This window comes from Motacilla alba, chromosome 7 (genome assembly GCF_015832195.1).
Source record: "Motacilla alba alba isolate MOTALB_02 chromosome 7, Motacilla_alba_V1.0_pri, whole genome shotgun sequence".
NCBI lineage: Eukaryota > Metazoa > Chordata > Aves > Passeriformes > Motacillidae > Motacilla > Motacilla alba.
Genome location: NC_052022.1, coordinates 19961091 through 19975553, shown reverse-complemented (window position 1 = coordinate 19975553; position 14463 = coordinate 19961091). Strand labels below are relative to the sequence as shown.

General features: G+C 35.9%; 1 protein-coding gene across 1 annotated transcript in view; it reads right to left on the bottom strand.

Moving 5' to 3' along the window:
- Positions 1-4776: 4776 nt before the first annotated feature.
- The window catches only part of GAD1 (glutamate decarboxylase 1), a 33163-nt gene continuing 23476 nt past the window's right edge, over positions 4777-14463 (bottom strand). The window contains exons 13-17 of the mRNA XM_038142890.1: positions 13715-13793; positions 11959-12108; positions 10522-10629; positions 9761-9850; positions 4777-8196 (exon numbers count right to left, since the gene is read on the bottom strand). Of these exons, the coding sequence (XP_037998818.1) occupies positions 8023-8196; positions 9761-9850; positions 10522-10629; positions 11959-12108; positions 13715-13793 (601 nt within the window). The 3' untranslated portion in view covers positions 4777-8022. The remainder of the gene's footprint in view (positions 8197-9760; positions 9851-10521; positions 10630-11958; positions 12109-13714; positions 13794-14463) is intronic.

Sequence of the window (14463 nt, the reverse complement as noted above, 5' to 3'; positions counted from 1 at the left end):
AATGAACAATATTAAACAATAAAACCTCTTGCTGTTCTGAAGAGATGGCAAGTTCAGGAAGGCCTTGTCATGGTCTGTAACTCTGCTCACTCAGTCTGTTATCAGTCCCTCTGGTGCTGGAATGCAGCGCCCAGGCCCTGGTGGCCACAGGTGTGAGCTCCTGATGCTCTTCTGGGTTTTCAGTGCAGAGCAGGTTTGAACAGTTCCAAGAAAAACTAAAACCACAGTCCAGGGAAATTCACTGCCTCAGCTAGCTAAAAACTAACTAAAAGCACAGGAGTGCTCTCTCTCACTGTCCGTGCTGCAGACAGCACAGTCCAGGAGAAGGATGCAGCTTCTGATAACAAATTCTGGGATTCTTCTCCCCGCTTCGCTCTCAAAACCAGTCTTCAAGGTGCAAAACTTATTTTTGGGCTGAACAGACGGATGGGGATACAAGCATCATAAAAGTCACCCCAGGACAAGATGTACACTTGTATTGTGCCTTTTTAGAAATTACCTAGGCAGATGGATGAGTTAGTAGCTCACTACATAAACCCTAAACTGAGGGCATGGTCCCAAGTAAGGGCCCTTTATTTGTTGAAGCTCTTTAAACCAAATCTGTTTGCTAAAAGACTAGAGGGGAACAGACATTCCTTTGGGAATTCAAGCCATGTACATTTTTCTGAGAATCCAACCAATTGTCTGTAGTATAATCCAGTGATTTCAGTGACTTTTTTGGCCACTTTGCCAGCTTAATGGAGACAGCTCTGATCTGAGCTACAGAATTAATGAGAGAGCCTTCAAACTCCCCTGAGAACCTCTATTCCACCTCTGGCCTGCTTCCAGTACAGCAGTAATTGTACAATTATAGCAGCATTATATATAGAAAATTAACATGAGTTCTTAAGTCGTTCAACAATAGCTAAGCATAATTATTTACACTGTAGTCACAGAATTTCTGAGAGGGAAAAAACGCTAGGCTTTTAGGGATGGAAAATTGTAGCAATTACTGGCCTGGTAGTTCTTTTAAAAATAACGTTGATGTATTTGAAAGGAAGAATTTTTTAAACTTCTGTAACCTACAACACAAGCTCTAATGCTGGAATCGGTCTGCACACACTCACTTCGGGAAGTAGAGGGAGCTGTCTGATGGCAATTACAGTTCTTACTGCCAGGGGGCCAGGTCACAATTAGCAATCTGGGACTTCACATCATAGCTTGCAAAAAGACAGGCCTCATGTGCTTGGGAAGACAAAAGGATGTGCATCACATTATGCTGTAAGATAAAGCTGGTATTTAATTTACACCTACAGAATAATCACATTTACATTTGCTATGACTGAGTAAAAACTAACAACTACTCACTGATACGGGGTATTTACAGCACGGAAACTAAACTTGATTCTTTTGTAGTGGGAAAATCCCCCACACCTCTTCTTGGAAAATTGTAGACTAATAGAAGAGCCATGATATTCAGAGCAGAAGAAATACAGTACCCCTGAAACATAACTGGGTCAGGTACAAGTAACAGACTTTTAAAGTGCAACCAAGATACGTGAACACAGTGAATTATTGTAGCAGCACATTCACATCCTGCTGTAATCAAAACAACTCTGGTTCTTTAGTTCAGCACTGTTAAACCCAGCATGTGGAGATCTGCTGCCTGCTTCCCAGTGAAGCTGTACTCCTTGGGATAATCAAGAGCTGTGCTAGTGTGTTTAGTGATGGCCAGTGCTGGGAGTGTGGCAGGAGAGTGATCACCTGAAAGAGACAGTCAATAAGGGCTTTGTCTTCAGAGGGTGCTCGCAGCCAGAAAATGCAGCAAGGAACCACAAAAAGCCTCAACCCAATGGAAATACAGAATTTATCTAGTGGTAAGACTGGATGTATACCCACAAGAATGAATGTCAGTCTTACCCTGCGGGCAACCTTCCCAAAAGTAAAGGAAGAAGCTTAATTGAGATTAATGGCCTCTTTTGCTGAGGCCCATGGGAAGTCCTAAAAAGGCAGTGTGTTAAACAGTGAATGTAATTTATAATACATGCAATCTTTGGAAGCTACAAATAGCTTATGACACTGAATGAGAAATGTCTTATGCCTTTCCCATGTTGCTTTTTAGAGACACTTTCACCTGGTGGATTTAAAGTAGCATTCGAGTTTCTATGTTTTGGAAGGCAAACATGCCTGCTCTATGCACCAGCATAATTGAAACTCTTAATGATGTCACACTGAGTAGAAATTGCTTTGAACCAGCTTACACTGTGCTCACAGATGATAGACTTCCATAATCTAAGCTAAAGTAATTGTACTTACATGTGTTGATTTTGCTTGAAGTGACATTTTTCTAGGTTTTCTTGAATATTAAACTTAGTTTTTCTCCATTTCCTATCATCTGCATTGATCTTACATATTTGTGCTCACACAGTCATGACATAACATCTTTCCACAAAAAACAAGGCCATAAATTTTTATACAGTAATTCCTGCATCAAACCAACCATTTGCAGATGAACCAGACTGGTATCCTGTTCAAAGGTATGTAATTGGAGAATTTCATATGAGACAGATTTAACCATTTATATAAATATCCAAGGCACACATACTTTTAAGGGTAGGGGAAAATAATTTACTGTTTCCTTCACTATATACTTGTTATTATACTTCAACTGTCCTGAAAAATCCTAGACAAAACAGTCATCATCATGCAAAACTGAATTTTTTCTGATACACACTGAGTATGTAAGCCACGTACACATTCTTCTCATTTATACCAACACATATAAATACACTCACAAATACACATCTCAAGTATACTTATCCAATCTGAAATAATTACATTCAGATGCTGAACAGAGTACTTATACATAGCAGAAATAACTCAAGGTCTTCAGCTTTTTCTGTTATCATCATTACTAAACAATGTTCCATTTTCCCCCAGTAGAGAGATCTATTAAAGCAGAGAACCAGAACTTTTCTCTGTCTTTACCAGGTCTACTTAATATCCTCTTCTTGCATCTTACCTTTTCTTCTAACCAAAATTTTAAAAAGTCCAAAAGTCTGATTCTTTTAAATACTCAAAGGAAACAGAAATCTTTCTGTGTTTTGCAGCCATCCTTTTTCTCATCTTTTGCTTTAGTGCTTGCATCTTCTCATCTCCTCCTCACTTAGTTGCTGTTCTTGAGTGAGCAGTACTCCCAATTAATGTATCATCACCCTCAGCATAACTGTCATAACTTGCAAATTATAAAACACTACAAAAGAAATCCAGGCAAGTGTAATTCTGTTGACCCCAGAGAGCTGTGCTAGCTACACACAGCCTGGTTGTGGTCCTTATGTTTTACTGAACAGTCTGTGTGTAAGCTGAACACTCCTTAATACTCACACCATACAATCATCTCCCATCATTTTTAGTGCTTTACATGATGGTATTTGTATGCTACACTAATTGACTGAATAGGTTTTTTTGTATGTATTTTTCTCAAGACTAATTTGCTTCATAAAATATTTTAACTTGGAAATAAAACTGTTCTTAAGAAAACTCGTCCTAGTTGAAGGATGTTCATCCTATCCTAAAGCACTCAAAATAAAATTTCTTATATACTGTTAAAATCAATGACAGTTCTATAGATAATGCATAGAGCAGTAATTAATCAGAATTTATCTATACCATGAAAAAAATAATTTTGTACTTTAATGAATTCAAAACGTACTCTTATTTTTCAATCTATTTGGTGTAAAAAAACCTAAAATTATTTTATCTCCTACAAGAGAATAGTGGGTTACCCCAAAGCATGGTCTAGAACCCAAGATTTTAGAGCACATTTTTCATATTACACACAGTACTAATGTCTCAACAATCCTGTCCAAACTGACCAAGGTTCTGTGCTTATGGTTTTTCCTCAGTTGCTGTTGGTACAAGCTCACATTCAATCCACAATTAAATTTAAACAGTTGTCTTAACATTCTCCTTACTATTTTTAAAGTGAGGCATAATGTTGCATGGCTTTTGTCTCATATTCTTAAGGAAACAAAAGATCTCACAAAAATTACATGAGGAAAAATTAGTAATTTTTAAGATAAACTTTTATTGAAAAATTAAAACTGCATTGCATAACTTCTTTATAACTTCAACATTTCTTAAACCACAAAACAGAGATTCTGTTTAAAAAATCCCTTCATATTTGTCACCATTCAAAAAACAGATTATGAGCTAACTTCATGATGATTTTAAAATTCTGGATTATTCCCAAGGCCCCTGCTTCTGGCTGTCTGCCATGAATGGTATAATCTATCTTCTCTAAAAATTACCTTTAATAACACAATCAGAATTTTTCTCATTCAAAATCACCAGCTGCTCTTGATTTTTATCCGGTGGTCAGTCTTTTCCAAATAAATTATATCAGTTCATAAGCACTGCAGCTACCTGTTCAGCTAAGATCTTGCCTATTATTTAATTGATCTGAATTCACCCATGCAAAGTTACAGTGATTGTCCCTGTGATTTTAAAGGCAAAATTGCTAGCTCAGAGTGTATTTTAAACCTCAGAAAAACAAAGTTGCTCACCTGGAATTAAAATGCTTTACATTAGTCAATACTTCTGTATATCCATACATCCTAATCTCTCACAGTCAATAGTATATGGATTTAAAAGAAGGAAAGCTCCAGGTCAGTGTTAGTCTGAGAAGCTGTGGCATATTACTCAGATGGAAATGACCTAATAAGAAAAAAGATGTGTTTTCTCACTAATGAATATAACTGCTCTGTTAAAATCAAGTTAACCAAGTCAGAAATTAATATGAGCACGAACACCCCAGAATCTGATATTAGAATCAAAAGCTTTGCAAAAATCCAATTGTGGTCATCTGTGTCAAGACACAACACTGCAGAAAAGCAAGATGAATGCAGAGGGTAGGAAGATAAATCTAAGCCCTCTGTCTTTAGAGACAACACCTATGCATTAACTGTCTGGCTTCCAAAACAAGCAGGAAGAGCTCCATTATTCCCACCTAGATGCAAACCATCAATTGCAAGAGGAAGAATCTCTGATGCTTTTAACCTTCAAAACACAAGATACTTCATAAAAGGAAGAAGCAGAAATTCTAGTGAGCAAAACATTATGTATGCACTGAGGAGATCTAGATCTGTTTGTGACTAGGCCCCAGAACTGTCAGGGGCGTGCTGCAGGAATGCCACCAGCTGTATTCGGGTCCTTTCTACAGCTTCATGGTCAGGATGAAGATGATTCTCTTCGCCTCACTTATTTGCTTCAAGGAGAATTAACATCTCAGATACATTAAACTACTATTAGAATATTGAGATGGTGATCTGGTTACAGGCTTCTTGAGGTTAAAATATTAAGGTTAGAGGACTGAGGGGAAGATAGAGCTTTAGTAATACCGTTATTGACAAGAGAGGTGGAGGAAATCAGAAATTCCCACCTCAGAACTGAGGAAATCATAAGAACCATGGTGTTTGTGTGGAAGACCTAAAACCCTCTAGTGAAGCTGAGTCTTATAAGTCTTTGGATTAATTATATTAGCTCATATTGTTTCTCATAAACAAGAAGGACTGAAAAAAAATTTTCAGTCTTCTGTAGCTGCCCTTTGAATAAAGTAAAACTGAGACCAGATTTCAGACAGAAGCCCAAAATAAAAATGTGACATGTGCTTCTTCAAAACAAACGTCTTTCTGTACTCTAAGAACAGCTCTCAATGAGAGGTCCTCTAGTTTTGATGAATAGCTGGTATCTATAAAGAAAGAATGGCATTCAAAATTATGGAAGTTACTTCTAAAGTCAATGTTTATGCCCAGTACATCTGTACTGCAGGCCCCAGGTCATACAGCATGGATGTTTACATCAGGACATGTCAAGTATTGAATACACAGAATACAATAGGCTTATAATTGAGCAAGATTGAGGTTTACAATCAAGAAGGCAAAAAACCAAGTGCACTGTCTTGAAAAAAATCTAATGAAAGGAAAACCGTATTGGTAAGATCGCTAGGGGGTTTAATGATATGAAGTAACAATGCAGATCAATTTAGAAAGTCATACTCATAAATCTAAAGGTCAGTGACAAATTTACAATAATTTTTAGCTTCGGCTCGATTTGAAGAAAAGATTTTACAGAAGATTATGAAAGAGGAATAAGCAAGAGTCCTATGAAAAGCTGCAAAGGCTGTGCTGTAGGATTCAGCATTTACTGTAACAGCTTCTTCCTTCTCCCTGTGCTAACACAGCCATAAACATGAGACACCATCCTCAAAGGACAGCCAGTGGGACCTGCAGGACGGAAATCTCTCTTGCCTGTAGGTGTCCTTCCACAGGACAGACAGGGGCCAGGGAGACTGCAAATACTGCATGGCATGACTGTCTTTCACTGAAAGTTTCTAAAATAATTCTATTTTATTACTGAGGTGGAGGGGAGGGAGAAAAATTATTTACTGCTTTGCAAAGAATCACGTATGAAAACACTTGAAATTAGCACATTCCATTTATCACCATGACACTAACTCAGTGAACAGAGGATTATTGAATCTCCATTTTGTTCCACTGCTCTGTTTCTAGTATGGACTTTTCCACTCAGTAATATTGATTAGCTAATGATTAAAATTGATCAAGCTGCAGATGAATTTGGTGTCTATACTTTGAAAAGACTAACCAGTTTAAATTATTGGGACAAGCTAGCTGTATTAAAAGATACTGAGATTACTTTTTGGTTTATTTATTTTATAAGCTCCAAACAGACAGTAAATTCCATTTCACTAAAAGAATGATGCTGGTTAAAACTCCCACAGAATTTAGTTAAAATGGTCACAGAGGTCAGTTCTGAAATAAAACTCAAAAACAGGGGCCTTGGTTAGCAATCAATAGTCACTAGAAAAGCCTTCAGAACACTGAACAGTCTTGACATTACAAGAAATAAAACTGAAATTTCTAATAATTCTAATAGATTAAAGGGATCCCATAATTTGATAGTCTATACACAATGTCAGAACTCCTTATCTTCAGTAAAATGATCTGTAAGTTATTACTTTAAGGGCACTAGGATTTAAACGAAAGTGTCAACTAATATTTTCGTATTTTTTTCTTTGGCTCACAAAGACACTAAAATACCATAAACATTAGTTAGAACTTCAATAATATATAAATAGGTTACATTACAAACAGAAGAAAATACAAGACAACTCTTCAACATGGTAAATCTCTGCATATAAATAAGCAAATGTTTCAGATACCTACAATTAAACAGTTATCTTGCTGTAAAACTATTACATTTAAATCCTTTTACACAAAGTAATTTAACAATAATATACACAATCTACACAAATTAACCTCTAAAAATACAGCAATAATATACCTGTTACAATGACTCTGCTACTGTCATCCCCTGATTTGACACTAAAGGGCAAGTACAACTATTTTACTCAAAGGTGCTCTTCGAGATTGCTGTTTTGTACGTGAGAAAAGCACCAACAATAAGATCTAATACTGTTATACATTTTCTTTAGCTCCTAAGAATCTACATTTTAGAAATGTTTCTATATGTCTATTTCTGTCTGGCAGAAAAACTTGTAGCACATTATCCACATCAAAGTTGTTGAAGGAAAACTTAATTTTCTTAAAGTGGAAAACATGCTGTGGCTTTGATCTAAGTTTATAACCACTTTATATATATATATATATATATATATATGCATGTATATATATAATTATATATATGTATTTATACTGTACATATATACTGTGCAGAGTTCTTAATTTGCTATTTTAATACCTATTAATTTTCTGCTGTCTACGATAAACAAGACCAATGTAAAAGTCAATAGTACTTCAACTTCAAGATAATACATTTTCCCTCAATAATATGATCTACCAATACATATATATTTCAGTAGCCTATAGTTGTTTTGTTTAAGGTTGTCTTAGGAGATTGCAACTTACAGAAAGAGAATTTCCTTTAAACATGTTCTGCAGAACTGGCTTTAAAAAATAGCCAGCGCTGGAAAACAGTGAATTCAAGAAATCAATAATTCAACCACTACAGCTCCTGCCCCAGTCTCTCAATTTCCTCAATGAGGAAGTCAATGTCAGACTTAGTTGCTGCTGGGTTTGAGATGACCATTCGGAAGAAGTTGACTTTATCGCCCTGAGGCTGATACCCAACCATGGTGGTACCTGACTCCATCATCAATGCCTTGATTTTCGGTGCCACCTTTATCATTAAAAAAAGACAGAGAGAGAGAGAGAGAGACATACAAAGAGAAAAGAAAAAATTATTCTTTCCTCATATATAACAGCACTTCTTAATTCAGAAAAAATAAATTGACAGGCATTTGTTTTAATAAAAAATGTCTGTAACAAGAAAAAGCTTGAAAAACTAAATATGTAAGATTGGCTATTGAAAGAAAAATTGACAGCAATAATATCCATCTTTTTGATTTACAAATTAATAGTATCCCAGAGTACTTGCTATGTAATAATTTTATATATTAAATGCGTATCTCATTTCTTTGTGCTGAAGATTTTGTCATGATGAAACATTTTCTGCTTCTGTATGAATGTCCACTCCAGACCTTCTTGAGGGTAGTGGATGTTTTCCATGAGAATATTATGTATTCTCAAAGCATTTTGTGTGTGAGGACAATAATGGAAATTTTTCAACAAGATCTATGTCATAAAGAATATTTTTTGTTAGGGTAAGCCATGGAAACCTTCCAGTAGTTTTGCAGTACTGTGCATTTACCACAATCTCACTTCCTTGGTTTAATTTACAAAGAATAATGTTCTGACAGTCTTAATATTTGGTATTGACTAAGCCCAGTTTTTCCATCCAGACTTTCATTCTCCTGCTCTACTCTCTGCCAGGCAAGGTCAGATGTCTGGCTCTTTCACTGTTTTGTAGAATGCTTTATGATGTCCTCTAACATTTAACAGGGTTAAATCAAATATTTCATCCCTCTTGCTGTTTCTTACTTCTTACCTCTATCTTCATTTATTCTCTCTTTTTTTTTTGGCAATTTCTTTATCTAACATGGGACTGGCTTGACCCAGGAATTTTACCCAGGAATTTCTATTCTCTTCTATTCTCTTTCCCCATTGTGATGCAGCCATTAAATCCTCTACAAAATCACCCAAGTTTGCTCATTCTTCTCCCTTCCTTAACACACACACACACACAGACACAAAAGAGCAATTATTTTTGTCATTGTGATATCATTCTTTTGTCTTCTGAACGTATTTCATTCCACTTCTGTCTAAAACATTACTACAAAATTACTGTATTTTTCTTCCCTCAAGTCCTGAATAACATTATATCTTTTCTGCTGGTGCTTCTATGATTCCTTCACTTTCCTCTACTGCTTCAAATAAATGTATCCCAAAGTCCCCCAAAGGGTATTCATTTTCACTGAAATGCATTAATGCATTGGCATTTAAAATCAAAATAAATACCTGAGAAGGAACTTAGAGGTTTTCATGTCCTTTACCTGTCCAAGCGTTTTCAAACAACTACCCTTCTGTTTCTCTTGTAGATAAGCTGTCCTATCCAAAGAAGACTGTGATGTCTGTAGGCCTAGCTACTTTTTGAAGGCTTGTGACACTTGTGAGCACAGGAAAACTGAATATGTTCTGAATCTGGTTCTATAGGGAAAACATTACTTGAGCATCAATATAAATAAAAGACAAAAGTGAACAAATATCAAGGTCATTACAAGCAATGAAGAACTGACGTCTCAGAATTTGGAATAACCTTTTTACATTTAACCAAAAATACTTACCCTATGTAACTTTTCTCTTCTCTCATCAGAGTCTGGCATGCCCCTGAGACTTGGAGGAATGTACCAAAAACATACATTTGTATGCTCTGGCTGCAAAAGGAACCAAACATATGCATCAATTACAAAAATTATACAGACACTAAAGGCTATTCCCACACTAATGGCTAGTCAGTAGCATATTTTATCACAGACATGAAAGACAAAATATAGCATTAGCTTTCCTAGTCCTGCATGTTAAACAGACAGAAATGGATTACAGTACTGCTGCTTGCCCCTGCTGCCTTAGATTCCCTATACATCGTCCCATCTGCAATATTTAGGCTGCTAATGAAGTGCAAATGCTTTTCACCCTTGTGCATTTCTATGAGTAACTGTTTTTCAGGATCACAGCAAGGGCAATCCAATTGTCCTTTCCTTAGCAAAGAGGGAAATGAAGTTTATACTATGATCCAAAGGTTTATGTACTGGCGCTAGCAAAAGAACATACAGTAAAAATAGCAGATTCTCAGTTATGTACTAATAATCTCAGTATGGGTAGGTTGTATTAAGGCAATCTTCATGCCCTAAATTGAGAAGGCCTCTGCAGAAGAAGAGATAAACTTGACATTTATGGTACAAAAACACATGTATTTGACAAAAAAAATCTGCCCAGATGTCACATAGTTCTTTAGAGAATCAGAGCAGTTTTGCATAGCTGTCTTGAAGAACTGTGAGAAGCATGAAGACAGATTTGGCTCATACATATGTGAAAGCAAACTTACCTGCCCTTCAAAAACCATCTCAAATTCTTCTCTGTTTTTGATTTTATTGTAGAGATATTCTGCCAGCTCCAGGCATTTATTGATCTGATTTTCAAATCCTACTGTACCCTATTTCAATAAGAAAGTATGTATTAATTATATGGTCACTTTTCCTGCTCTAATGCAATCACCTTTTCAGATAGGTTTCACTCTTAAATATTTTCAGGCAGAAAACATTTAGCAGTATTATTTCTTGTAACTTAAAAGTAGCGTTAATCAATGGTAAAAAAGTGGCAAAAAGTGGCCCAATTGTAAGTCACTATTTGGTTTGTCTCATTTTAAGAGAATTTATTATGAAAATAACAAGGGCTTTCACTATTTTTAGAAGATTATTTTAGGTCTTTTGTATTTTTCAGGTTCCCAAAAATATTATGGATATTATGTCCTGGCTTCCCAGCTGCTGCTGAAAGACCAGAAACTTGGAATGGGAACTCAGTTGAAAGTGTAAGAATTGGGAAGTAAAATATTTCCTCTGAACAGTTTGCTGTAAATGTGCATTTAACCAGCAAGCAAAAGTCTGCAATATGTTTACTAGAAGTCACTTTCCTACCCACTGATATCTTGCCAAGGTCATAATCCCAGAAAAAGTATATTAATATTGATAATAAGTAGTTGGGGTTTTTTTAAAGTACACTTTGTACATGAATGAAGAAGCAAGCATTTTCTCCCAAAGTGAAAATTGGTTTATCACTTTAGAGTTTACAATTAGATTTAATATCAATTTTATTTTAAAAATTAGTCTCTGGACAGGTTACCCAACTGAATTCCCATTTTGCCTGCAGAAGATCAAGAATAACAGTAATGAGATGACTGCAGACAAAGCAATAAAAACGGAATGTGTTTTCTTGACTACATGAACCCCCATCTTGTGAACATTTAAGCCTGGACAGAAGCCCATGCTTAAATTCAGCTATCCAGGCATACCACAGAAGTACCAGGAATAACTGTGGAATTATCACTTGGGCAATGCTTGCTCAGAAAAAGGCTTTGTTTTAAGTTAAAAAGTCACTTATAAAATCTATGCATTGAAATGTCATGTTCAAAGGACCCCTATAAGTCATCAAGGCTGCTCTGCTGTTACAAGTAATCTGTTATAAAATACTATCTAAGTGTAGAGCATCAAAACAAGAGATCATTTTGGTGCCCTGCAGTCAATGGTTTTTCTGCAGGACTCATCTAGTGACTTAAATCTTTCTTCTAACTGCCATCTGAATTTACTGACAGCTAGCATTGTTCTACAATTCACATAGTTCCTTTCTGAGTTAGTATTTGGATACTTGTGTGTTTAGAGATTGTAATGACACAAACATTTATGTTAAAATGAAGTATTCCATTACATGACTCTTAGAAATTAAATAAATACATTTCTGGTTTTTGACCTAAACTTTTGTTATTTACCTTTGCTTTCCACATCAACCAGAATTTGAAAATGTCTACGTGCCGACCACACTGTATTGCCTTATCTCCAGTGTCATAGGACACATCATACTGTTTGTCTGGCTGGAAGAGATAGCCTGCACACATTTGATTGCAGCCTTGAAGGATACCCTACAACAAAAAACATGTACACTTATATGACTTACCTGGCATTTGTGCATGAGAGAATGTACACATTAATAATGTATAAAAATGGATTTCAAACATGTACAGGAGGATTGTTCTTTGATGGGACATACTATAACATATTGACCTTGCTTTGCAAACCTGAGCCACAAAATTAATTTCATTGACCTAAGGTGGTTCTCTTAGAAGTCTCTGAGTAGCTACATGGTTTTACACACACAAACAATCCCTGAGAAAACATTCACAGATTAATTTGGATACTTAGTTTGTGATATTAGCTTTACCCACTTCAATTTATAAGGCTATGTTCCTTAAACTTAAATTTATTATTTGTTAAATTACACACTAGAATAAAGCCGTGGCCTCTCAATGCAACAGATTGCTACACAAAATAGAGAGAAAAAACGTAATTGAAGGTTTAAACTTTGTATGTTGTTCAGCTTTATGACACTTAACATTAGTGGTAAGTATAAGCACAAATGACATAAACTGGACATTTTTTCCATATAAATAAATATGGTTCACAGACCAATAGAAATTTAGGGACTACTGGTAAAAATGCCTGGCAGAAACTCCAAGCAGCAAATTCCATATGTTACACAAAAGTCTTATATGTGACATTTCTAAAATGGTTTGCATTTCCTTTAGAGTTTATAACTGTTTTTAGCAAGAAACTTGAAGACACCAATGTGTCTCATAAATACAAAAAACATCTATCAAAGTTCTCATATAGGGAACAAAAACTCTTGCCAAAATCCTGCAATAGCTGGCACAATAAGCACACATGCCACTAAACAAAGGCTCGCGCTTCCCTTCGATAGATGTGTTTCACAAAGGGAAATAAATGCTGCAGTCCTCAGTTTGGAGATGGATTGGCTGGAAGAGCAATGGCAGACCTAGGGCTGCAACTTCCAATTCTTCCATCCCAGTTCTATACACAGGGATTACTTCTTCAACTAAGTGCTTCTAGTAGCAATTGGCATACAAGAGATTAGTAGAAAACATCATTAGTCCTATCCACATATGATACCACATATGATATGACTTTCTTTTTTATCATTTAATAAAAATATGTATAGCTTAAAAGAAACAAGATAAAAGGTTTTCCTTTAACTGATGACAACTAAGAATCCAGATGCTAGCCCTAAAAGAGTCATAAGACCAGCATCTTTTTCTTTTCAACAGAACTGGGAGACTTCTAAACCACTCTGTGAGGTAAAAACTTGCTTCTTACTTAAGCAGTTTAGACTGTGACCAAGTACTAAGACCGAGGCTCTGTGTTCAATATATCATAGAAACAATGGGGCAGGTGCTCAGACGAAGTACATTAGCATGGCTCTGTTGTTGGTATCAGAATATGCAAAGATCCAACACGTGAGGATCTGACCCATATTGTCTACAGCTTTAGTTTAAAAAAAGCCAAAACCCCCAGGACAGATAAAACAACTTCCAAAACACGATGTAAATCCACACAATTATTCCTTCCAAAAGAAGTTTTGAAATGAAACAGATTTTGCAGTACCCTCTTAAAAAGTAGGGCTTGATATTTACTTTTTTTTTTAAATGTTTAATTATTAAATATAAGGCAGACCTTCTCCCGGACAAGAATGGCAGAACATTGTAACAACACTCCCATCATCTTGTGTGGATTCCAAGTGACTGAGTTGGCTCTGCAAAAAAATTACACATTCAGATAGGTCTGGAAAACAGAAACTTAATCTGAAGCAGTCACCTTTGTTTTCTGCTTTCAGCTGGAAATATATGGAGTTTTGACCATGATGATATCACTATGGGTATTATTGCTGTTTTGAGTATCTTCTTTCCCAGCTATGCTGTCCAGGAAAGGATTTTTTTTTTCATGTTAACATTGCAATGTCAGACTTGTGGTTATTTTATATTATTACTAGCTAATTAGTATCAGAGTGATTAGCTGATACAGTAGCATCATCCCCAGAAGAGCTCTCTTCTAGAAACAGCACTAATAAAAATAACAAAACCTCTTTGATATGTTCTATCGATTTAAGGTACTGACGGGGAAAGTGGAGGTGTCAGACAATTAAGGAACTAATATGAATTGTGGGAGAATACAGTTCTTTACTGAACAGCTGCTGGAAAAATAGAAAGGAAACAAAAAGACATCCTGCATGCTTCCCTGCTTTCCCAGTTAGAGCCACAGCCCTTGCTTGTCAAGCCCATGGACTGTTAAAAGGCTCTAAAACTTTACAACTTATCCTACCATTGTCTATGTAAAGCTTAAAAATTCTTACATGCTAACACAAGTCAATGCACAAGATCACCCAATTTACAAGTCAAACAGATGTTCTGTATTTTAACATACTA